Consider the following 20,250-nt stretch of genomic DNA (forward strand, 5'->3'; position numbering starts at 1 on the left):
CCGGCACCGGCACCGGCGGAGGCCCGGAAGTAAAGGCTGAGCGGACGCGTTTGGAAGCCGAGCCTCCCGTCACGTGTGATATTTGATGCTCGTTGGCGTCTAGACCCTCGTTCCCACTATGCCCGCAGCCACCGTAGACCATAGCCAAAGAATCTGTGAAGTGTGGGCTTGCAACCTGGACGACGAGATGAAGAAGATCCGCCGGGTCATCCGCAAGTACACCTACGTGGCCGTGGACACCGAGTTTCCAGGTGTGGTTGCAAGGCCCATTGGAGAATTCAGAAGTAACGCTGACTACCAGTACCAGCTCTTGAGGTGCACCGTGGACCTGTTAAAGATAACCCAGCTTGGGCTAACGTTTATGAACGAGCAAGGAGAATACCCCCCGGGGACTTCAACGTGGCAGTTCAACTTCAAGTTCAATTTGACGGAGGACATGTATACCCAGGACTCCATCGAGCTCCTAACGACCTCGGGAATCCAATTTAAAAAGCACGAGGAAGAAGGGACTGAGACGCAGCATTTTGCAGAACTTCTCATGACATCGGGCGTCATGCTGTGTGAGCGGGTCAAGTGGCTTTCATTTCACAGTGGTTATGACTTTGGCTATTTGATCAAGATCCTGACCAACTCTAACTTGCCTGAGGAAGAGCTGGACTTCTTCGAGATTCTCCGACTGTTCTTTCCAGTCATCTACGATGTCAAGTACCTCATGAAGAGCTGCAAGAACCTCAAGGGTGACCTGCAGGAAGTGGCGGAGCAGCTGGAGTTGGAGCGAATAGGGCCACAGCACCAGGCAGGATCCGATTCCTTTCTGACGGGAATGGCCTTTTTCAAGATGAGAGAAATGAGAGGACCAAGACCCAAAGATAGGAAGCAGTTGGCCCAAAGCACAAGGTGATCTGTCGGAAGGCCCATGGGCTTTTGATGCCTGGGGTCCAGTGCTTGTTGGACTGTGCCGTGCACTCTGCATTTCAGTCACCAGATGGTTCTAGACCAGGGTTGGGGAACCTGTGACCGAGGCCACCCTTTTCCCACACCCCTGCTGTAATCACTTGGCCATGGTGCTACTAGAAGGCTTTTTGTACCTCTATGGCCTTCTGTTATGACTGTTTCTTACGGGTTTTCCTTACATCTGTTTTAAGAAAGGCAGAAGTTGGTTCTCCTACTGGATGCAGATTTAATTGCTGGTTATCATAGCCCATTTTGATAAGTAAATTTACATTTCTAGTCTTAAAAAAATTTTTTGGAGAGAGAAGTTTGGTTGGGTGGTGTAGCTAGAAGCCATAGTTCAAAAAATTTAAAAGCTAATAAAAGGAAAGGGAGTGGAGGCAACGAACACAGACAGCTTTATCTAGGAATCTAGCTAGAAAAGGAAGAAGAGATATTGGATAGTAGCTTGTAGAAATGGTAGAATCTAGAGAGGGTTTGTTTGCTTTTGAAAGGTGGAAATTTGAGAATGCAGGCAATGGGGAAAGAGCCAGTAAAGAGGCAGAGATAGATGATAAGGGTAAGAGAAGATGATTATGGATATAACCTGCTAGAGAAGATAGGAGAAGATGGAATCAAGGGTACATGTCAAAAGGTTGGCAGAGAAAGGACCTCTTTCTCAGAACATGTATAGATGAGGAGATAGTGGAGATGAGATTTATGAAATGTAGGAAGAGGAGAAGAGGGAGCTCACAGCAAGCAAATGGTCTGTATATCTTCACTAAATTACAATGCAAGATCCCGATCTGTGAAACTGAGAACAGAGCATACATAATATGAGAGGCTAGAGAAGACAATTCGAAACAGCCTTTGGAAAGTGGAATAGAAAATCCATCCTACAAAGGATTTCTTTGCTGCAATCCTCCAAGGATCTATTTGATATCAGAGAACATAAATTTATATAAATGCAGCATTTTCATGATTTTCCCCAATTGTGTTCAGCAGCATGGCATTAAGAGCCAAGGAAGCTGATGGTGGAAGTGTGAGAGTAACCAAAAGTGTGATGTTGAAGGAGTTAACTAAAGGGTTAAGACTGAGAAGGAAAAACAGTGAAGTCAGAGAAGAATTCATAACCTGGCAATATACTGAAGGACAGATAATCTCCAAAATATCTGCAAGCTAAACTTCAAAGAAAAACAGGCTACAAGTATAAACTAGAGTTTCTGGAGGTGATACAGCAAGAAAGGAATTAGGATGAAGGAAATTAACCCCTTGACACAAGAGGTAAAAAACCTTAATAAGAAAAAAAAATTCCCTGAAAATTAAAATGGACTAAATAAAAGCTAATGATGTCATGTGACGTCAAGAAATATTAAAACAATGTCAAAAGACTTAAAAAAAACAGAAGAAAATGTAAAGTATCTTGTAGCAAAAACAAGTGATGTAGAAAATAGATTGAGGGAAGATAATTTTAGAATCATTGGGCTACCTAAAAGTCATGACAAAAAAGTCTAGATATATTACTTCAAGAAATCATAAAAGAAAACTCCAGATTTCTTAGAATCAGAAGGCAAAGTGAAAATAGGATCTACTGATTACCTCCTGAAAGAAATTCCAAAACGAAAACTCCCAGGAACAAAACTCAGAACTTCCAGCTCCATGAAAAATTACTACAAGCAGTCAAAATGAAAGAATTTAAGTACCAAGGAGCCATAGTCAAGATCACACAGGATTTATTATCCACCAATATAATATAAAGACCTGGAGAGCTTGGAATATAATATTACAGAAGGCAAAGAGTTTAGACTTTAGAGAATGACTTACCCAGCAAAATTGTGTACAGTCTCACAGGGGAAAAATGGAACAGAGGACTTTCAAACATTCCAGATAAAAAAGACCAGAGTGAAATAGGAACTTTGATGTGCAAACATAAGAACTAAGAGAAACATTATTTGTGTATGTACATGAACATGTACTTGCTGCTTGTTTCTTCTTCTAGAATCCCTGGTTTACTTCAAGTCTCAGCTCAAGTACCCACTTTAAAAAAAATTAATTTTTAAAAAGTTAACAAACATACAAAATTAATGCTTCCATATACAAATTAGAATAGGAAGGGACACCTTCACATGAATATGTAAATATTTATTACATACAACTTGATTATTTTAAAAAGATTGAATAATATATTACTATGTTTTTTAATACTTATTTTTACATTCATTAAAAAATGTTGAATTCCAAATTCTCTCACTTCCTCCAGCCCCTCTCCCACCCACTGAGGAAGCCAGCAATATATCAATTATACATGTTAAAAAATACGAAACATTTTCATATTAGTCAGTAATATGTTACTTTCAAAGCTGTCTTATTTGTATTTCCTTCAGAACTTCTTATTGTTCTATTCTGTGCTGATAGAGATGTTTCAGTGGTTGATAGAGAGCAAAGTGAGCAGAACTAGTATCACATAACTAGTATAAAATGAAAACAATATAATGAAAAACAGCAACTGTGAAAGACCTTAGAATTATGATTAATGCAGTGTTAAATTATGAGTTCCAAAGACCAAAGATGAAAGATGCCACTTGCCTCTTGCCAGAGAGGTGATTGTCTTAAAATACTAAAAAAGATAATACAATGCAGAAAAAAATATGTGACCAATGTGGGAATTCTTTTTGCTGGTCTAAATTTGTTTGTAATGAGAATTTTTCCTTTTTTCTTTTCTTTTCTTTCCTTTCCCTTTCTTTCCCTTCCTTTCCTTCAGTTTTTTTTTTTAATAGTTCTGGTTTTTGTAAACTTAACTATGCCTCAGTTCTTATCTGTCTTACTAGGTTTCTCTAAATCTTTACTTTTGGTCATTTTCTTATAGCATAATGATATTTCTTTTTCTTTTTCTTTTTTTTTTTTTTAAAGCAATTGGGGTTAAGTAACTTGCTCAAGGTTACACGGCAAGTTTTTTTGTGTAGGTGTTAAGTATCTGAAGCCGGAACCGATCCTGGGTCCTCTGAACTCCAGGGCCGGCGCTCTTACTCACTGTGCCACCTAGCTGCCCCTAGCATAATAATATTTCATCATATCAACATTCTAGAATTTGTTTACCTATTCTCCAATTGAAGGACATCCATTTTGTTTCTAGGTTGCTTTTTTTTTTTTTTGCAACAATACAAAGTTCCGTCATAAATATTTTTGTGCTTCTTTGATGTCTCTGGGATATGTTTAGTAAATATATCACTAGGTCAAGGGGTATGCACAATTAGTGGCTTTTGGGGGCATAGTTCCAATTGTTTTCCAGAATGTCTGGATCAAAAGTTCCAACAACAATGTATTAGCATGGTTGCCTTCCTTAGCCCCTCCAACAACTGTCATTTTTCCTTTTTTCTCATCTTTGTCAATCTGATGAGCTTACTATGAAATCTCAGGATCTTTAAAAATTTATACTTCTCGGGCGGCCAGGTAGCACAGCGAGTAAGAGCACCAGCTCCAGTGTCGGGATGACCTGAGGGATCGGATCTGGGCTCAGGCACTTAGCACCCACCCAGAAACACCTGGCCGTGTAACCTTGAGCAAGTTACTTAACCCCAGTTGCTTAGGGGTGGCCAAGTGGCTCAGCGAGTAAGTGCACCGGCCCCAGTGTCGGGATGACCTGGGGATCAAATCTGTGCTCAGATACTTAGCACCACACCCAGAAATAACTGGCCACTTGAGCAACTTACTTAACCCCGACTGCCTAAAAAAACAATTTATACTTCTCTTTTTAATGATTTGGAGCTTTTTTTTTTTTTTAGGTAATGGTTGAGATCTTTCTTTTCTTCTTTTGAGAATTGTCTGGCCATGTTCTTTGATCTATTGGAGAATGATTTTTGTTCTTATCTAATCAATTTTTATGTATCTTGGAGATCAGACTTTTATCAGAGAAATTTTTTATAAACATTTCCCCCAATTTACTATTTCCTTTATAATTCTAAATACATTTATTTTGTGCAAAAACTTTTCAGTTTTATCTAATCAAAAAATATCAAGTGCTGAACTGAAGATCTGGGTTCAATTTCTACTTTAAACACTTACTAGCTATGTGATCATTGGCAAGCCACTTAACTTAGATCTTTAGTTTTCCCATCTGTGAAAAGGAGCTCAACTTTGAGATCCCTTTCCAGCTTTAAATTTATAATTCATTTTTAACTCCTGTGAGTTGAAACTCCACTGTTTGGTTAAGAACTCTTCCATGGTTATATAAAGTATCTTTTTCCCTGATCCTCTTATTTATCATTACTCTACATTTAGGTCATTTGGAGCTTACCCTTGTTGATAGTGTGAGATATTGGCATATATCTAATTTCTTTCATACTGCTTTCCAGCTTTCCCAGAGGTTTCTGTTGAGCAGTGAATCCTAACCCTAGCAGCTGAAGTCCTTGGTTTTATCAGTGAGTGTGCTATGATATTATTTCATCCTTTTAAAGGTCTATTTTATATTGTTTTGTAATGTACATAATTATTAATATAGTAGCATATGAATAAAACTCATGAATAAGTTACTATAGATTTGTAAGGGAGGAAGGATTGTTTTTCTTCCTTTCCTCCTTCCCCCACAGCCCAGTTAATGTAATCATAAAATATAATCATAAATGATGAAGCATTAGTGTATTAGCAAGGTATTCCTTAATAAAGCATGAACACCTCTTACTTTCTCAGTGAGTCATCAGGGAACTTCCTCTAGTACAGTTCTGTGATTTGTGACTGGGAGAGGAGTAAGAGGACAGTAATCCAGAGCTGAGGTCTGACAAGAGAAGAGTAGCAGTAGATGAATGTACAAGGGATTCAAAACAAAGAATAGCGTTGGATTGAAATCGCTAACTATTGGGTTAAGGTTGTGGATATTTACCGTCTCACCTTGGTGGTGACTTCTCACAGTGTCCTCAAGCTTAAGATAGGTTCAGAAAACTTGGCAGATGCCCAGAGCACTTTTCTATACCAGCACCCTTCATGACAAGTAGAGCTCCTGGCTGCTGTATTGAACTAGATCTGACCAGTGTCAGAGCTCCTACCTGCCTCCTATTACAGGTGTAAAAACCATGATTTTTAGCACAGTCTGTCCCATGAAATATGAAATTATGCAGGGGGCAGGGCATGGAGGTGTACACTTGTAATCTCAGATGCTGGAGAGGATAAAATTTGTAAATTTCTTGAGTTTAGGAATTCTGAACTGCAGTGGCTATTCCAATCAGGTGTCCACGTTAAGTTTGGCATTAATGTGGTAAACCTCTGGGAATAGGGAGCAATTAGCCCAGGTTGGAAATAGAGGATGGCAAAGCTCCTGTGCTGATAAGTAGTAGTATCAACTCTGTGAATAGCTCCTGAATTTCAGGTCTAGATGGGGAGAAGTGGTCTTTAAAAAAGAGAGAAAGTACATAGTTACTCAAAACAGAAGATACATCTAGAATGCATAACAAGTTGACAATATGAAAGTGATGGGATTTAAGAGGCTAAGAAGAAATATAGTCAACATTTGGGGAAGAGATCAAGAAAAAGATCTGTCCAAAAAAGGTTTGGTGTTATACAAAATGTTTGTATGTAATTTAACTGGTGAGCCAGCATTGTTTTAGCTATTGGCACATGATACCCTCTGTGGTGCCCTGAATGGGCTTCAACTATGGACAGCTCTCATTTGCTCCTTAGGTTTTTCCCATGGCAAATAGCTTTATCTTGGGAAGTTATGGACAAGAAACTAAACATCTGTATTTTGCTCCTGGTTCTGCCATTTAATAGCCAGGGAATCTTAGGTAAATCACTTCATCCCTCAAATAAAGGAGTTGGACTTAATAATGTCCCTTCCATCTCTAACATCCTATGACTTTTTTTTTGCCTTTTTGGAGGGCAATTGGGGTTAAGTAACTTGCCCAAGGTTACATGGCTAGTTATTTTGTATTAAGTGTCTGAGGCTGGAACCGAACTCAGGTCCTCCTGACTCTGGGGCTGGTGCTTTACTCATTGTGCCACCTAGCCACCCCCGTCCTATGACTTTTTAAACTGGTCTAAATGAACATATGTTGTGGTTGAGGTGAGGAGTTATAGTGACTGAGACATAAAATTCTCAAGTAAGAGAGGAGGGAAAGAGAACCAAGAATTAGATAGGGATTATAGCAGTTATGTTTTATTAAGTTACTTGAGGATAAGGCTCACATCCATTCTTTTATATTTGCTTCCCTTTTGACCATTCTTCTCTATCCCATCTAGCATACCACACATGAAATGCCTAGCACTATTCTCGACATCTAGTAGGCCTTGTCAATGACAGTGCCACAGAAAATACATTCTGACATCATCTGGATGGAATTCTATGGATAGCAACCAATCTTGTTATTAGTAGACAACCTTTGGGAGCAGAACAGACCCTTGCTTGCTGCCTAGTGGTTCTTTCTATTGGCATTTGACTATATTCTTTAAGGAAACAGGAAAGAATCTCCCAAATATCAAACATGTATACCAAAACTCATACCGCAAAAGAAAGTTCAGAATATGACGCAGAATCTGAGAAGTTTACAGAAATAATACCTCATAGGCTTCAAATACCTGACTCAGTGAAGACAGTAATATGTAGAATAGAAGAATCTCAGCTAACTCGAGCCAAAGAAGTAAGTGCAGAATCCAGAGCTTTCTGATTTCAAAAAAAGTATTCAGTTAAATGATCTTGGAATTGTTTTAATAACATTCAAAAGCTGTCTCATGGGAACAGCAGTATTTGGAGGAGGCAAGAGAGGGGGAAAATAGACAATTGATATATGTGGGCAGATTTCTTTTCAAAGGATTCCTCTTGTTTCCAGATGACAAATTTCATCTGATTCTGTAGAATCCTAGCTAACCTCACATATATATCAAAGAACACAGACTTTAACTTAATGTTCATTTACTTGATCATTTGTTAATAAATCAATATTAATGTCATTTTTATATCAGTGGTTTGATGGCTCTAAGAACTATATTCAAAACTGGAGAATGTAAAAAATAAAGTACAAACAAGTGACAGTTGGAACAGTAGTAGATAGGAAGGCTCTTTAGTCAATTTCTTCCATATCTGATCATTGGAAGGAGCATAAATGTCTCACTATTGTTATGCCAGAAATATAGAGAAATAACCCAATATTGGTTATACGAGTTAATTCAAGATTTGAGCCTTTCCTAGGAGCTCAAGACATTCAGTCAACTAGTTATTAAACCCCTCAATTGTCCCAGCCTGGGATGGGGCATCCAAACAACTTTTACCTTGAGACAGAGCTTTTTATCATCTGAGGATATCCTCAGGGGTGAAACTGGCCATTTTGCAACTTGGAGCAGAAGGTAGACTGTCTCCTATCTGGAGTACCTCCAGCTGCATATTCTTAGACCCTGATATGATTTCAGGAGAACCAGAGAAGGTCTTTTACATGAAAAAAATGACTTTTCCTGCCTGTTGATATCTGAAACTCAACTCTTTTCTTTTACTTAAGGCTTTATCTCTGATAAAAAATGAAGACCACAATGAGAAAGAACACATTAAGAATTATTAGTCCTTTATAATAGTATATAACATTTTGCATTTAGGAAATGAGCTCAGGTGCACAAAAAGGGAAGGTGAAGAATGGTTGTTAAGGACTAATTTTGCCTACTTGACAATTTTTGCCTACTTGACTTGCCTCCAATCATTCTTAGGTTGGAAAAAATTCCATTAGGCATAGGAGAGAAAAGCAGTCATTCTATACTTTCTAGCTACTGACCAGCCATCTTTTAGAACAACCAGCTAGGTGCCAGGAAAGGACTTCTAGATTTGAAATCAGTGAAACAAGATTAAAATAATAGTTCTGCCATGTTATAACCTTAGGAAAGTCAGCTCACCTCACTTGGCCTCAACTTCATCATCATCTTTATCATCATCATCATCATCATCATCATTGTCATCATCGTCATCATGTACCTAGACAGTTAGGTGGCACAGTGAATAGAGCACCAGGTCCAGAGTCAGGAAGACTTGAGTTTAAATTTGGCTAGCTGGGTAAACCTGGGCAAGTCACTAAAGCTTGATTTACCTCAGTTTCCTCATCTGTAAAATGGGGATAATAACACCTACCTCTCAGGGTTGTTGGGAAGATAAGATGAGATAATAGTCATAAAACATTTAGTATAGTGCCTGGCATATAATAAACACCATATAAATGTTAGCTATTACTTATAGCTAGTACATGTAGCTCACTCAGATATGCATACTACTTTAGATATTTTATTCAATCCTTACCTGAGGGCTAGGCACTATTATTATCCTCATTTTCTAGATGAGGGAACTGAGGCCAAGAGAGATGAATTGACTTGCTGAGGGTCATGCAGCTAGTAAGCCTGAGACTTGCCTGAATCTCAGTTCAGAGCTCTCTCTGTCAGTAGGCCCCACTCCCTATTTATAAAATAAGGGGACTGGACTAGATGACCTCTGGGCTCCAGAGATCTAAATCTCTGATTTTTTACCCTGAAATACCTATACTTGAGAGAACTATTGAAGTGAACTGCTAACTCAGCTGCCTCAGAGAGCTTCAGTGACAAGCCTGCAGTAGATGTATTGGGCCTGGGGATGATCTGAGGAAAGAGGAGTGACACAAGGCATTTATGTAGTACCTATTTTGCATTTAATTTGATGAACTGGATCCCCTAAATTCAGGTAAGGTCAAAGGGCCATGTATTAGCACTTGGTGAGGGGGTCAGATGGACAAATTTATGAACTGGCTAGTAGGACCCTAGCCTCTTACATGGTTGTATGTATGGGAGTGGGAGGGAAAACAGACTGAGTCATCTCTTGGTCTTCTTAGAGATTAATACAAAGTTAATACAGTGCCATGCTATCACTCAGTGTTCTACTGCCCAAATGAGGGAATAGAAGGAACTGTATTTACCTCAAGGACATAAAATAGTAATCTCTTCATGAGTTCAGCAAGGATTTATTGGCTAACAATTATGTACACATTATTCAACATGTCTAAGACTGAACTCATTATCTTTTCCCCCAAACCCAGAACTCCGCTAAATTCCCCTATTTCTGTCAAGGGCATTAGCATCCTTCCGGTTGTCTAGGCTCACAACCTTGGTGTCATCCTTTACTCCCTACCCTCATGCTACCTGTTACTCAATTTTCAAATCTCATTGTTTATATCTCTAAACCATTTCTAGCATCATTCCCCTTATCTCCACTCACAAAGATACTTCCCTAGTTTATTACCCCATTTCTTCTTGCCTAGACTATGACAATACTTTCCTAATTGAAGTACCTGCCTTGTGACTTCCCACTCCAATCCATTCTTCACAAAGTAGTCTAAGTGGTTTTTCTAAAGTGCAAATCTGACCATGTCATTCCTCTCCTGGTGAACAAACACCATTGGCTCCCTATTACCTGGAGAATAAAATATAAATCCTTCTTCTTGACATTTAAAACCTGTCCCAACCAGGTTCTAAACCACCTTTCCAACCTTGAACATTACTTCCCTCCATGAACGCTGTTGTCCAACCAAACGGGGATTCTTGCTGTTTCTTATACATGACACTTCATCCCTAACCTTCTAGTTTTTTATAGCATGGTAAAAAGAAGAATCGATTGGAAATTAGGAGATTAGGCAACCTATCAGAAGACCTGATTTCCACTCTTTTCACTATGCTATACTGACAAGGATCATAGGATCATGAATATGGATCTGGAAAGGGACCTCAAAGGCCCCCGTGTCCATCTCTTTCATTTCACCAGTGAGGACACCGAGGCTCAGAGAGGATTATCACAAGTTTACACAGATAGCAAGGAAAAGAACTTGGATTTCAACTCAGGTCCCCTGCCTCCAAATTGAATATGCTTTCCATTGTAACACACTGCCTTTCCATGAACTTCTCTCTCTTTTCCCAGTCCCTAAACCTTAGTGCTTTCTTATGCTTCCCTTCCTAACCTTCCCCATGGAGCTCTTCTGTTCTTTCCTCTCTTTATGATTTTACCTTGCAAACCTTATTTCCATTGACCAGATGGATCTTCTTCTCTTCCTCTGTTTCAGTCTGTCTTTTTATCCTGTGAGTTCAGCAGCATAGTAAGCTCCATCTACCAATGCAGGTTGACCATTGTCTTACAACTTACAGTTTTAAAGGAATCTGCTGTACATTTCCAAGGCATATCTTGTCACCATCTCAAACTCTACCTGTAAAAAAACTGAGCTCAATTATCTTTCTCTTCAAAAGACTACTCTGCCCAAATGCTAACCCATTTAGGATAAATACAAATTCCTTTATTTGGTATTTAAAGATACTTCACAGTCAAGCGCCAGCCTACCTTTCCAAACTTATTTTGTATTATTCCTCCTCAAACACTATAGCTTCTAATCAAGGTAACTTGTTGCTTTTTCCTGTATGCAAGGATGTATTCATCCCTTTCTTCCTCACCTTTGCATAAGCTGTCTCTTTCCTTTCAGACACTCCCCTTCCTCATCATCTACCTCCTGAAGCTCCTAGTTCCCTTCAAATATCAGTTCATACAGTACCCTCTTGCTACCTATGTATGTGTGCATAGGTATATGTGGGCATGTATTATATACATGTATATTACATATATTTTTTTTATTAATTATGTACATGTTTTCTCCCCTCCTAGAGTTGTAATGGGAATGCAAATTTGGAAGATCTTCCCTGCCCCTAGGCTAAAGTGCACCTGAAACCTGGGGAGGGAGGCTTGTTTTTCAGTAGATACTTCTTGATTGGCCAGTGAGTCAATAAGGTTGTTACATTCTCTGAGCCAGGAGAAGGCTACATAAACCCTGATGTGTAGCTTTGTTTTGGGACTCACTTTGAGAAGTGTTCTGTGATTTGATCTGAATTCTGGGAAGCCGTTGTTGAGAGTCCCCCGGCTTTGAAAAACCCAGATGTGGAAACCCAGATGTTGACTGGGTATGGATGTAATGGTTGGACAGTTTGGAAAGCTGTCTACTTGATCTGTTTCTGTCTTGATAATTCTGTCTTTATATTTTGAAGTTTGGGGTGCTGACCTTTTTCCCCTGAATGAGGTAAACGATACATATCTGACTGATTAAAGTAAACTTGTTAAACCATTTTGAGTTGCTTTCCTTTAACAAAGCAGATCCAAGAACCTGTGGTGGCGGCAAACCCTGAGGACACTTGGGGTGCTTGCTGCTACAAGAGTACAAACTCTTTCAAGGCAAGGACCACTTTTTTTCTATCTTTGTATTCTCATGCCTAGTACAATTCCTTAGTAGGCCCTTAATAAATACTTTTGAACTAAGTCAGACCTCCTCAAACCCCCTTTCTTTATCCCTATTACCTACATTTATTGCCATAGGTCTTTTAATTTTCTCGAATTTCTTTCCAGGTCTTCTCTCATTCTAAGAATCATTAGCCCCTCACACTGTGCTCTGCATAGTGAGTAAAGTTTTATCATGATTACATCCTTCCTAATTTCTCAATTTTTTTCCTGTCTTCTCTCTCTCTCTCTTTATTTTCTTTTTGGATGGGAGAGGGCAGGGTAATTGGGGTTAAGTGACTTGCACAAGGTTACACAGCTAGTAAGTGTGAAGTGTCTGAGGCCAGATTTGAACTGAGGTCCTCCTGACTCTAGGGCCAGTGCTCTACTCACTGTGCTACCTAGCCGCCGTATCCTATCTTCTTGTTTTAAATGAAACCTGAATTTCCCCAGACCAATATATCTCAACCTGTGAACCATGGCTCAATTTATGAACTGTGAAGTTAATTATTTCAGGGGCCTGAGATTCCATGTAGACACACAATATTTGTCATTTTGAGCATGGTTTCATTCCAAACAATATATGTATGTCAATATTGTGATTAAGAAATACAAATTCATTCTATAGTGTCACTGAATTCATAGTAACTTTTTTTTTTTAAAGCAATTGGAGTTAAGTAACTTGCCCAAGGTTACACGGCCAGTTTTTTTTGTGTGTGTGGGTGTTAAGTATCTGAGACCGGAACCGATCCCGGGTCCTCCCGACTCCGGGGCTGGTGCTCTTACTCACTGTGCTACCTGGCTGCCCCTACCTAGTAGCTTTTTTGTGAATACATACACGCATATTCTCAATGATTAATCTTAATCTGACTACTATGAACTTTTTAGATTTTTAACAGGAGTTCAGTGGATAAAGTGGCAGGCCTGGGGTCAGAAAGACTCCTCTTGAGTTCAAATCTGTCCTCAGACACTTACTAACTGTGTGTCCTTGGGCAAGTCACTTAAACCTGTTTGCCTCTGTTTCATTATCTACAAAATGACCTGAAGAAGGAAATAGCAGATCACTCCACTATCTTTGCCAAGAAAACCCCAAATAGGGTCACAAAGAGCTGGACACAACTGACAAATGACTTAACAACTTCATACTTTAAAAGGTTTGGAATCCTTGCCTTATGTTATAGCCCTTTTCCTGAGGCTCATCCTAATGGGCAACATGCCCTAATCTCCAGAAATCCTTAGAAGAGTGATGGACCCTGGCTACCCATTGCCAATTCCAGATCCTTTTCCCACTGCCCTTTCTGAATATTTTTTTTTCCTGCAATGCAGGATGCCTACTCTCACCAACTTCTTCATATTCTTATCATCACCATCTGCAGTTTTGCAGTGGGAAGGAAACTGGAGCTGATTGAGAAGCTAGGTGGCGCCATAGTGCACAGAGCACTGGTTCTGATGTTGGGAAGATTCAAGTTCAAAAATCCAACCATAGACTCTTACTAGCTGTGCAACCTCTGGGCAAGTCATGTAACTTCTGACTACCTCAAATTCCTCAAAATGTAAAATAAAATTGTAAAATGGAGATAATTATAGCATCTGCCTCACATAATCATGACTTCAGAGGACTGAGGATGAAGCATGCATGACCTTTCCTTCTTGGTGATAGACAAGGCATATACATCAGGCAAGGACAATGTGCTGATTGCTTTGTAAAAAACAAGGTAGGTGTGTGTGTGTGTGTGTGTGTGTGTGTGTGTGTGTGTGTGTGTGTGTGTAATCTAATTGGGAAGTATGCTGTAATTAGAAAATATTAATGAAACATTTTTTTAATTTAAAAAATTTAAACTTTTTTTTAGAAATTCAAAAAATTAAGTGTCTTGGAATGGAAAGACAAAATACCATGTATTTGATTAAAGGCCACTAGATGGTACAGTGGATTGAACCCTGGGCTCAGAGCCAAGAAAACATGAATTAAAATTCAGCCTTAGATACTTAGTAGCTGGGTGACCTGGGCAAGTCACATCACCTCTATTTGCCTCAGTTTCCTTATCTCTAAAATGGGGATAATAACAACACCCAACTACCAGGGTTGTTGTGGGGATCAAATGAGATATTTGTAAATTACCTGGCACATATTAGATACCACATAAATGCACATAAATCCTTCTTTCCCTCCTCACCCCCTCCATGTAAGGTCTAAGGGGGAAAAGACATTAGTAACTGAGAGGAAGCACATGAAAAAGAAAGAAGTGGACTTAGAATAAGAAGACCAGGGCGAAAGCATTTACTCTTTGTGTATCTTTAACCATGTCACTCCTCCTCTCCCCATTTGTAAAATAAGGAGATTGTACCAGAGCAGGGATTCTTAACTTTTTTGTGTTTAGGCCCCTTTAGCAGTCTGGTGAAACCTAGGGATCCCTTCTCAGAGTCATGTTTTAAAATGTATAAAACTATATACAAAGAATTATAAAGTAAACTAATTATATTAAAATACTGTTGTAATTAATAATAATAATGAAGTTCACAAGCCTCAGGTTAAGAACTCCTCAACTAAATGGTCTTAAAAAACCCTTCTAGCTCTATATTCTCTGACCTTTCCCGTGTTAGTCAAATATTATATAATATTAGAATTGGAAGGGAACGTAAATCTAATCCCATTGCATTGAATGTATGAATCCTTCCTTTTTTCAAAGTTCTGGTGTGTCTTCCTCCAGGCAGCCTTCTTTTACTTCCTTCTGCCTGAACTTAAAATGATTTTTCCATTTTCAAAATTGTCATGGTATTTTGCCTAGACTTCTCCCTTGCATTTTCCTCTTCTCACTTACCTCATAGTTATTTATGTATGGTTTTTTTTTTACCCTCACCCCCTATTAGATTGTAAACTCCTTGTTTGTGTTACAGTTTTTGTATCCCCATCAGGGGTGAGGAACCTGTGACCTCGAGGCCACGTGTGGCCTTCTAGGTCCTTGGTGTGGCCTTTTGACTGAAGTTAAGTTTTACAGAACAAATCCTTTTATTAAGGGGATTTGTTCTGGGAAGTTTGGATTCAGCCAGAGGCTACACTTAAGGACCTAGAGAACCATATGTTCCTTGTCCCTGTTGCCTTGTATATAGTGGGTGCTTGAAAAATGTGTATTGAACTGGATTGAACAAATCTCTACCAGACCCCTGATAAGTAGTCATCTGGTTTCTGAATATACTGGATCTGAATGTCTTCCAGACACCTAATGAAGGTGAGTTTGCCACTTCGTAAGTAGATCATTTCATCTTTGACAGTACTAATTGTTAGGTTCATTATTTTGGCTGGAAATCTATTTCTTGATCACTACCTACTTTAATCGTAGTTCTACCCTTTAGATCCAAAAAGAATCAGTCAAATTCCTCTTCCATTTGATGACTCTTCAAATATTGGAAAATAGTGATAAAGTTCCCTAGATCTTCTTTTCTCTAAGTTAAACACTCCTTATTTTTTCAACTAATCCTCAAATAACATGACTTTTACTTCCTTCATGACCTGGTTGCCCCATTTTCATTAATATCTATTTGCAAATGTTTTCCCAAAATCTGACTCTTAGGACTGAACACAGTACACCAGATATTGCCTATCAATGCAAAATGCAGCAATGATAACTAACATTTATACATCACTTACTATGTTCCCAGCACTTTGATAAGCACTATCCTGGGATAATCATTATCCTGGGAGGTAGGTGCTATTCTTATTCACATTTTACAGTTGAGAAAACTGAGGCAAAGGTTAAGTGACTTGCCCAGGGTCACACAATTAGTAAGTGTCTGAGATGTGATTTGAACTCAGGTCTTCCTAATTCCAGGACTAGCGCTCTATCTACTTTGCCACCTAGCTGGCAAATATCTCTTGTTTAGAAAATCCTTTTTCTATTACTATTGCATAATATTAATACTAATTGTATTAGTGTTAAAAGACAAATTTCATTTTGTATTTAATCAATTGTACAATTAAAATGAACTTAAACATATGAACAACAGCACCTTTTAACACCATAACCTCTTTCAGTCCTTATGATTGCACAATCATATGTATACACTCATATATATAATATAATTGTAATTAATTAGTTTATACATGTCCTCTAAATTTCAATAAGCAGAATTCCATACCAAGATGAGATATTGGAAAAGATCTCAAATTAACCAACACCAAATAAAATGAGCATTTACATGTACATAGTAAAGCAGAAAAATGATTTTACATGAAACTGTCAATCTGTTATGTATAGCTTGCTTATCTTTTAAAGTAAATAATAGGGGTGGCTAGGTGGTGCAATGAATAGAGCACTGGCCCTGGAGTCAGGAGGACCTGAGTTCAAATGTGACCTCAGACACAACACAAAAACTATCCGTGTGACCTTGGGCAAATCACTTAACCCCAATTGCACTCCAAAAAAAAAAAAAAGCAAAAATAATAAAAAAAAAAGTAAACAATAAATTCAACACATAACTTTTGGAGCTTTTCTGCTTGCCTGTGTTTCCTTCTGTTCTTTTGTACATTAAAAAATATTTCACTGGATCTTTTCATTATTTATTTTTTTCTTCCTTTTTGGGGGGTCAAATCCATCCCTATCCATTACCTCCCATATCCTCCCTTATTAGAATTTGAATTTTTGAAGACTGTACTAACAAAGCAAAACTCTAGTGGATCCTGCCTGGGTTTAGTTATGGAATATACTGGAATATGGAATATACTGCTTAGGCAGTGTTAGGCTAGCAAATATTTAACAACTGGCTCTTCAGGGGGGAAAATGTATCCATGACACACTTCTCAATTTAATTTAGATTATTAACATCTTCTCCATCATTTTCTTCAAACTAACAAAACTATAAATCAAGTCTTGATTTTTAACCTTTAGATAGCATTTTTCATCATAAATCCTTCAGAGTTGTCTTGGATTGTTGTATTGCTAAGAATAGCTAAGTCACTCACAGCTTATCATCTTACAGTATTGCTGTTACTTTATACACAGTACATTTCACTTTTCATCAGTCCATGCTAGTTTTCCAGGTTTTTCCGCAAGAATCCTGCTCATCATTTCTCTCCCCCCCGCCCCCGTGGTTGTGTCTATTTTATTATTTTTAAATTAAATTTAATAATTTAATATTTTAATTAAATAATTAATTTAATATAATTATTTTAAATTATAAATAATTTTAATTAAAATATAATCTAATTTACAATTTTTAATAATAAAAATTAATTTTAATCTACTTTATTAAATTTTAATTAAAATTTTTAAAAATTTAATTAATTTTAATTTATTAAATTTTAAATTAAAATTTTAATTTAATCTTTAGTTTTCAACATTCACTTTAATAAGATTTTGAATTCTAAATTTTCCCCCTCTTTCTCCCCAGGATGGTATGTAATCTGATATGGGCTGTACATGTACAATCATATTAAATATATTTCCACATTAGTCATGTTGTGAAAGAAGAATCAGAACAAAAGGGAAAAGCCATGAGAAAGAAAAAACAACAAAAAGAGAAAATAGTATCCTTTGATCTGCATTCAGACTCCATAGTTCCTTTTCTGGGTGTGGATAGCATTTTTCACCATTTCTTTTGGACTTGTCTTAGATTGTTGTACTGCTGAGAAGAGCTAAATCTATCAAAGTTGGTCATTGCATAATATTGCTGTTATTGTGTACACTGTTCTCCTGGTTCTATTCACTCTACTCAGTATCAGTGCATGCAAGTCTTTACAGGTGTTTTCTGAGAACATCCTGCTCATCATTTCTTATACTATAATAGTATTCCATCATAATCACTTCCCACAACTTGTTCAGTATTCCCCAATGGATGGGCATCCCCTCATTTTCTAATTCTTTGCCCCCAGAAAAGAGCTGCTATAAATATTTTTTATTCATATAGGTCCTTTTCTGTTTTGTTTTTTTTTCTCTTTTGGTATACAGACCTAATAGTGATATTGCTTAGTCAAAAGATATGCATGGTTTTATAGCCTTTTGAGCATAGTTCCAAATTGCTCTACAGGATAGATGAATCAGATCACAACTTCACCAACAGTGCATTAATGTCTCATTTTTCCCACATCTCCTCCAACATTTGTCATTTGCCTTTTCTGTACTAATATCCAATCTAATAGGTATTAAGTAGTACCTTGGAATTGTTTTAATTTGCATTTCTCCAATCAATAGTGAGAATATTTTTTCATATGGTTTTAGAAGATGATTACTTCGTCTGAAAATTGATCGTATCTTTTGATCATTTATCGATTGGGGAATGGCTCTTATTTTTATAAATTTAACTCTGTTCTCTATATGTTTGAGAAATGAGGCCTTTATCAGAGAAACTAGCTTCAAAATTTTTTTCACAGTTACTGTTGCTAACTGTATTTCCCTCCACCATATTCTCCCCCCCCCATTTATTCTATTCTCTTTCTCCTTTCATCCTATCCCTCCTCAAAAGTATTTTACTTCTGCCTTTTCTCCAATCTTCCCTCCTGTCTATCACTCTCTGGACCCTTCTTTTATCCCCTTCTCCTCCTACTTTCCTGTAGGGTAAGATATATTTCTATACATGATTGAGGGTGAATGTTATTCCCTCTTTGAAAAAATTCTGATGAGAATAAGGTTCACTCACTCCCCTTCATCTCTCCCCTTCCCCTCCAATGTAAATGTTTTTTCTTGCTTCTTTTATGTGAGATAATTCACCCCATTCTACCTCTTCATTTCTCCTTCTCACAGTGTATACCTTTCTCACACCTTAATTTTATTTTTTAGATATCATCCCTTCATATTCAACTCACACCTGTGCCCTCTGTCTATATATACTCCTAACTACCCTAATAATGAGAAGGGTCTTTAGAGTTACAAATAGAGTTACCATGTAAGAATATAAACATTTTAGCCTTAATAAGTCCCTTTTGATTCCCCTTTCCTGTTTATGCTCCTCTGGAGTCTTGTACTTGAAAGTCAAATTTCCTATTCAACTCTGATCTTTTCATCAAGAATGCTTGAAAGTCCTCTATCTCATTGCATGTCCATTTTCCTCCTGGAAGGGTTATAATCAGTTTGACTGGGTAGGTGATTCCTATTTGTAATCCTAGCTCCCATGCCCTCCAGAATATCATATTCTAAGATCTCCAATCCTTTAATGAAGAGACTGCTAAATCCTGTGTGAGCCTAACTGTGGCTCCACCATACTTGAATTGTTTCTTTCTGGCTGCTTGCAATATGTTCTCCTTAACCTGGGAACTCTGGAATTTAGCTATAATATTCCTTGGAGTTTTCATCTTTCAGAAGGTGATCAGTGGATTCTTTCAATTTCTACTTTACCTGCTGGTTCTAGAATATTGGGACAGCATTCCCTGATAATTTCTCTCTTTTTTTAAAAGCAATCGGGGTTAAGTGCCTTGCTCAAGGTTACACTGCCAGTTATTTCTGGGTGTGGTGCTAAGTATCTGAGCCCGGATTTGATCCCCAGGTCATCCCGACACTGGAGCCGGTGCTCTTACTTGCTGAGCCACCTGGGGATTCTTCTCCTCATTGGCTTTTTGGACCTCTTTTGCCATTTGGCCTAGTCTGTTTTTTTTTTTAATTAATTCTTTATTTATTTTTTAGTTTTCAACATTCATTTGCACAAGATTTTGAGTTACAAATTTTCTTCCCATCTCTCCCCTACCCCAAGATATCAAGCATACTGAATACCCCTTCCCCCAATCTGCCCTCTCTTATATCCTCCTATTTCCCTCCCCCTCCTTACTTTCTTAAAGGGCAAGATGGATTTGTATACCCCATTGCCTGTATATCTTATTTTCCATATGCATGTAACAACAATTTTTAGCATTTGGTTTTAAAACTTTTGAGTTCCAGATTCTCTCCCTTCTTCCCTCCTCACCTACCGCCACTGGGAATACAAGCAATTCAATATGTTATACATGTGTAGTTATGCAAAATATGTTTGTTTCTAACTACCCTCTATCCTAATCTGCCCTCCCTTTTATCATCCCCCTTCTTATTCCCTTCTCCCCTACTTTCTTAAGATACCCAATTGAGTGTGTATGTTATTCCCTCCTTAAGCCAAATCCATTGAGA

At 37.9% G+C, this 20,250-nt stretch overlaps 1 protein-coding gene and 1 pseudogene across 1 annotated transcript in view; both read left to right on the plus strand.

The window, feature by feature from the left end:
• On the plus strand, positions 1-914 carry LOC138164594 (CCR4-NOT transcription complex subunit 7 pseudogene; annotated as a pseudogene).
• Positions 915-7,400: 6,486 nt separating this feature from the next.
• FAM186A (family with sequence similarity 186 member A) overlaps positions 7,401-20,250 on the plus strand; it is a 142,222-nt gene continuing 129,372 nt past the window's right edge. The window contains 1 exon segment of the mRNA XM_069092510.1: positions 7,401-7,556. Within this exon segment, the coding sequence (XP_068948611.1) occupies positions 7,401-7,556 (156 nt within the window).

Source organism: Petaurus breviceps, unplaced genomic scaffold (genome assembly GCF_028583685.1).
Source record: "Petaurus breviceps papuanus isolate PSGF00001 unplaced genomic scaffold, PetGlider_PUasm1.0 191, whole genome shotgun sequence".
Taxonomy (NCBI): Eukaryota; Metazoa; Chordata; class Mammalia; order Diprotodontia; family Petauridae; genus Petaurus; species Petaurus breviceps.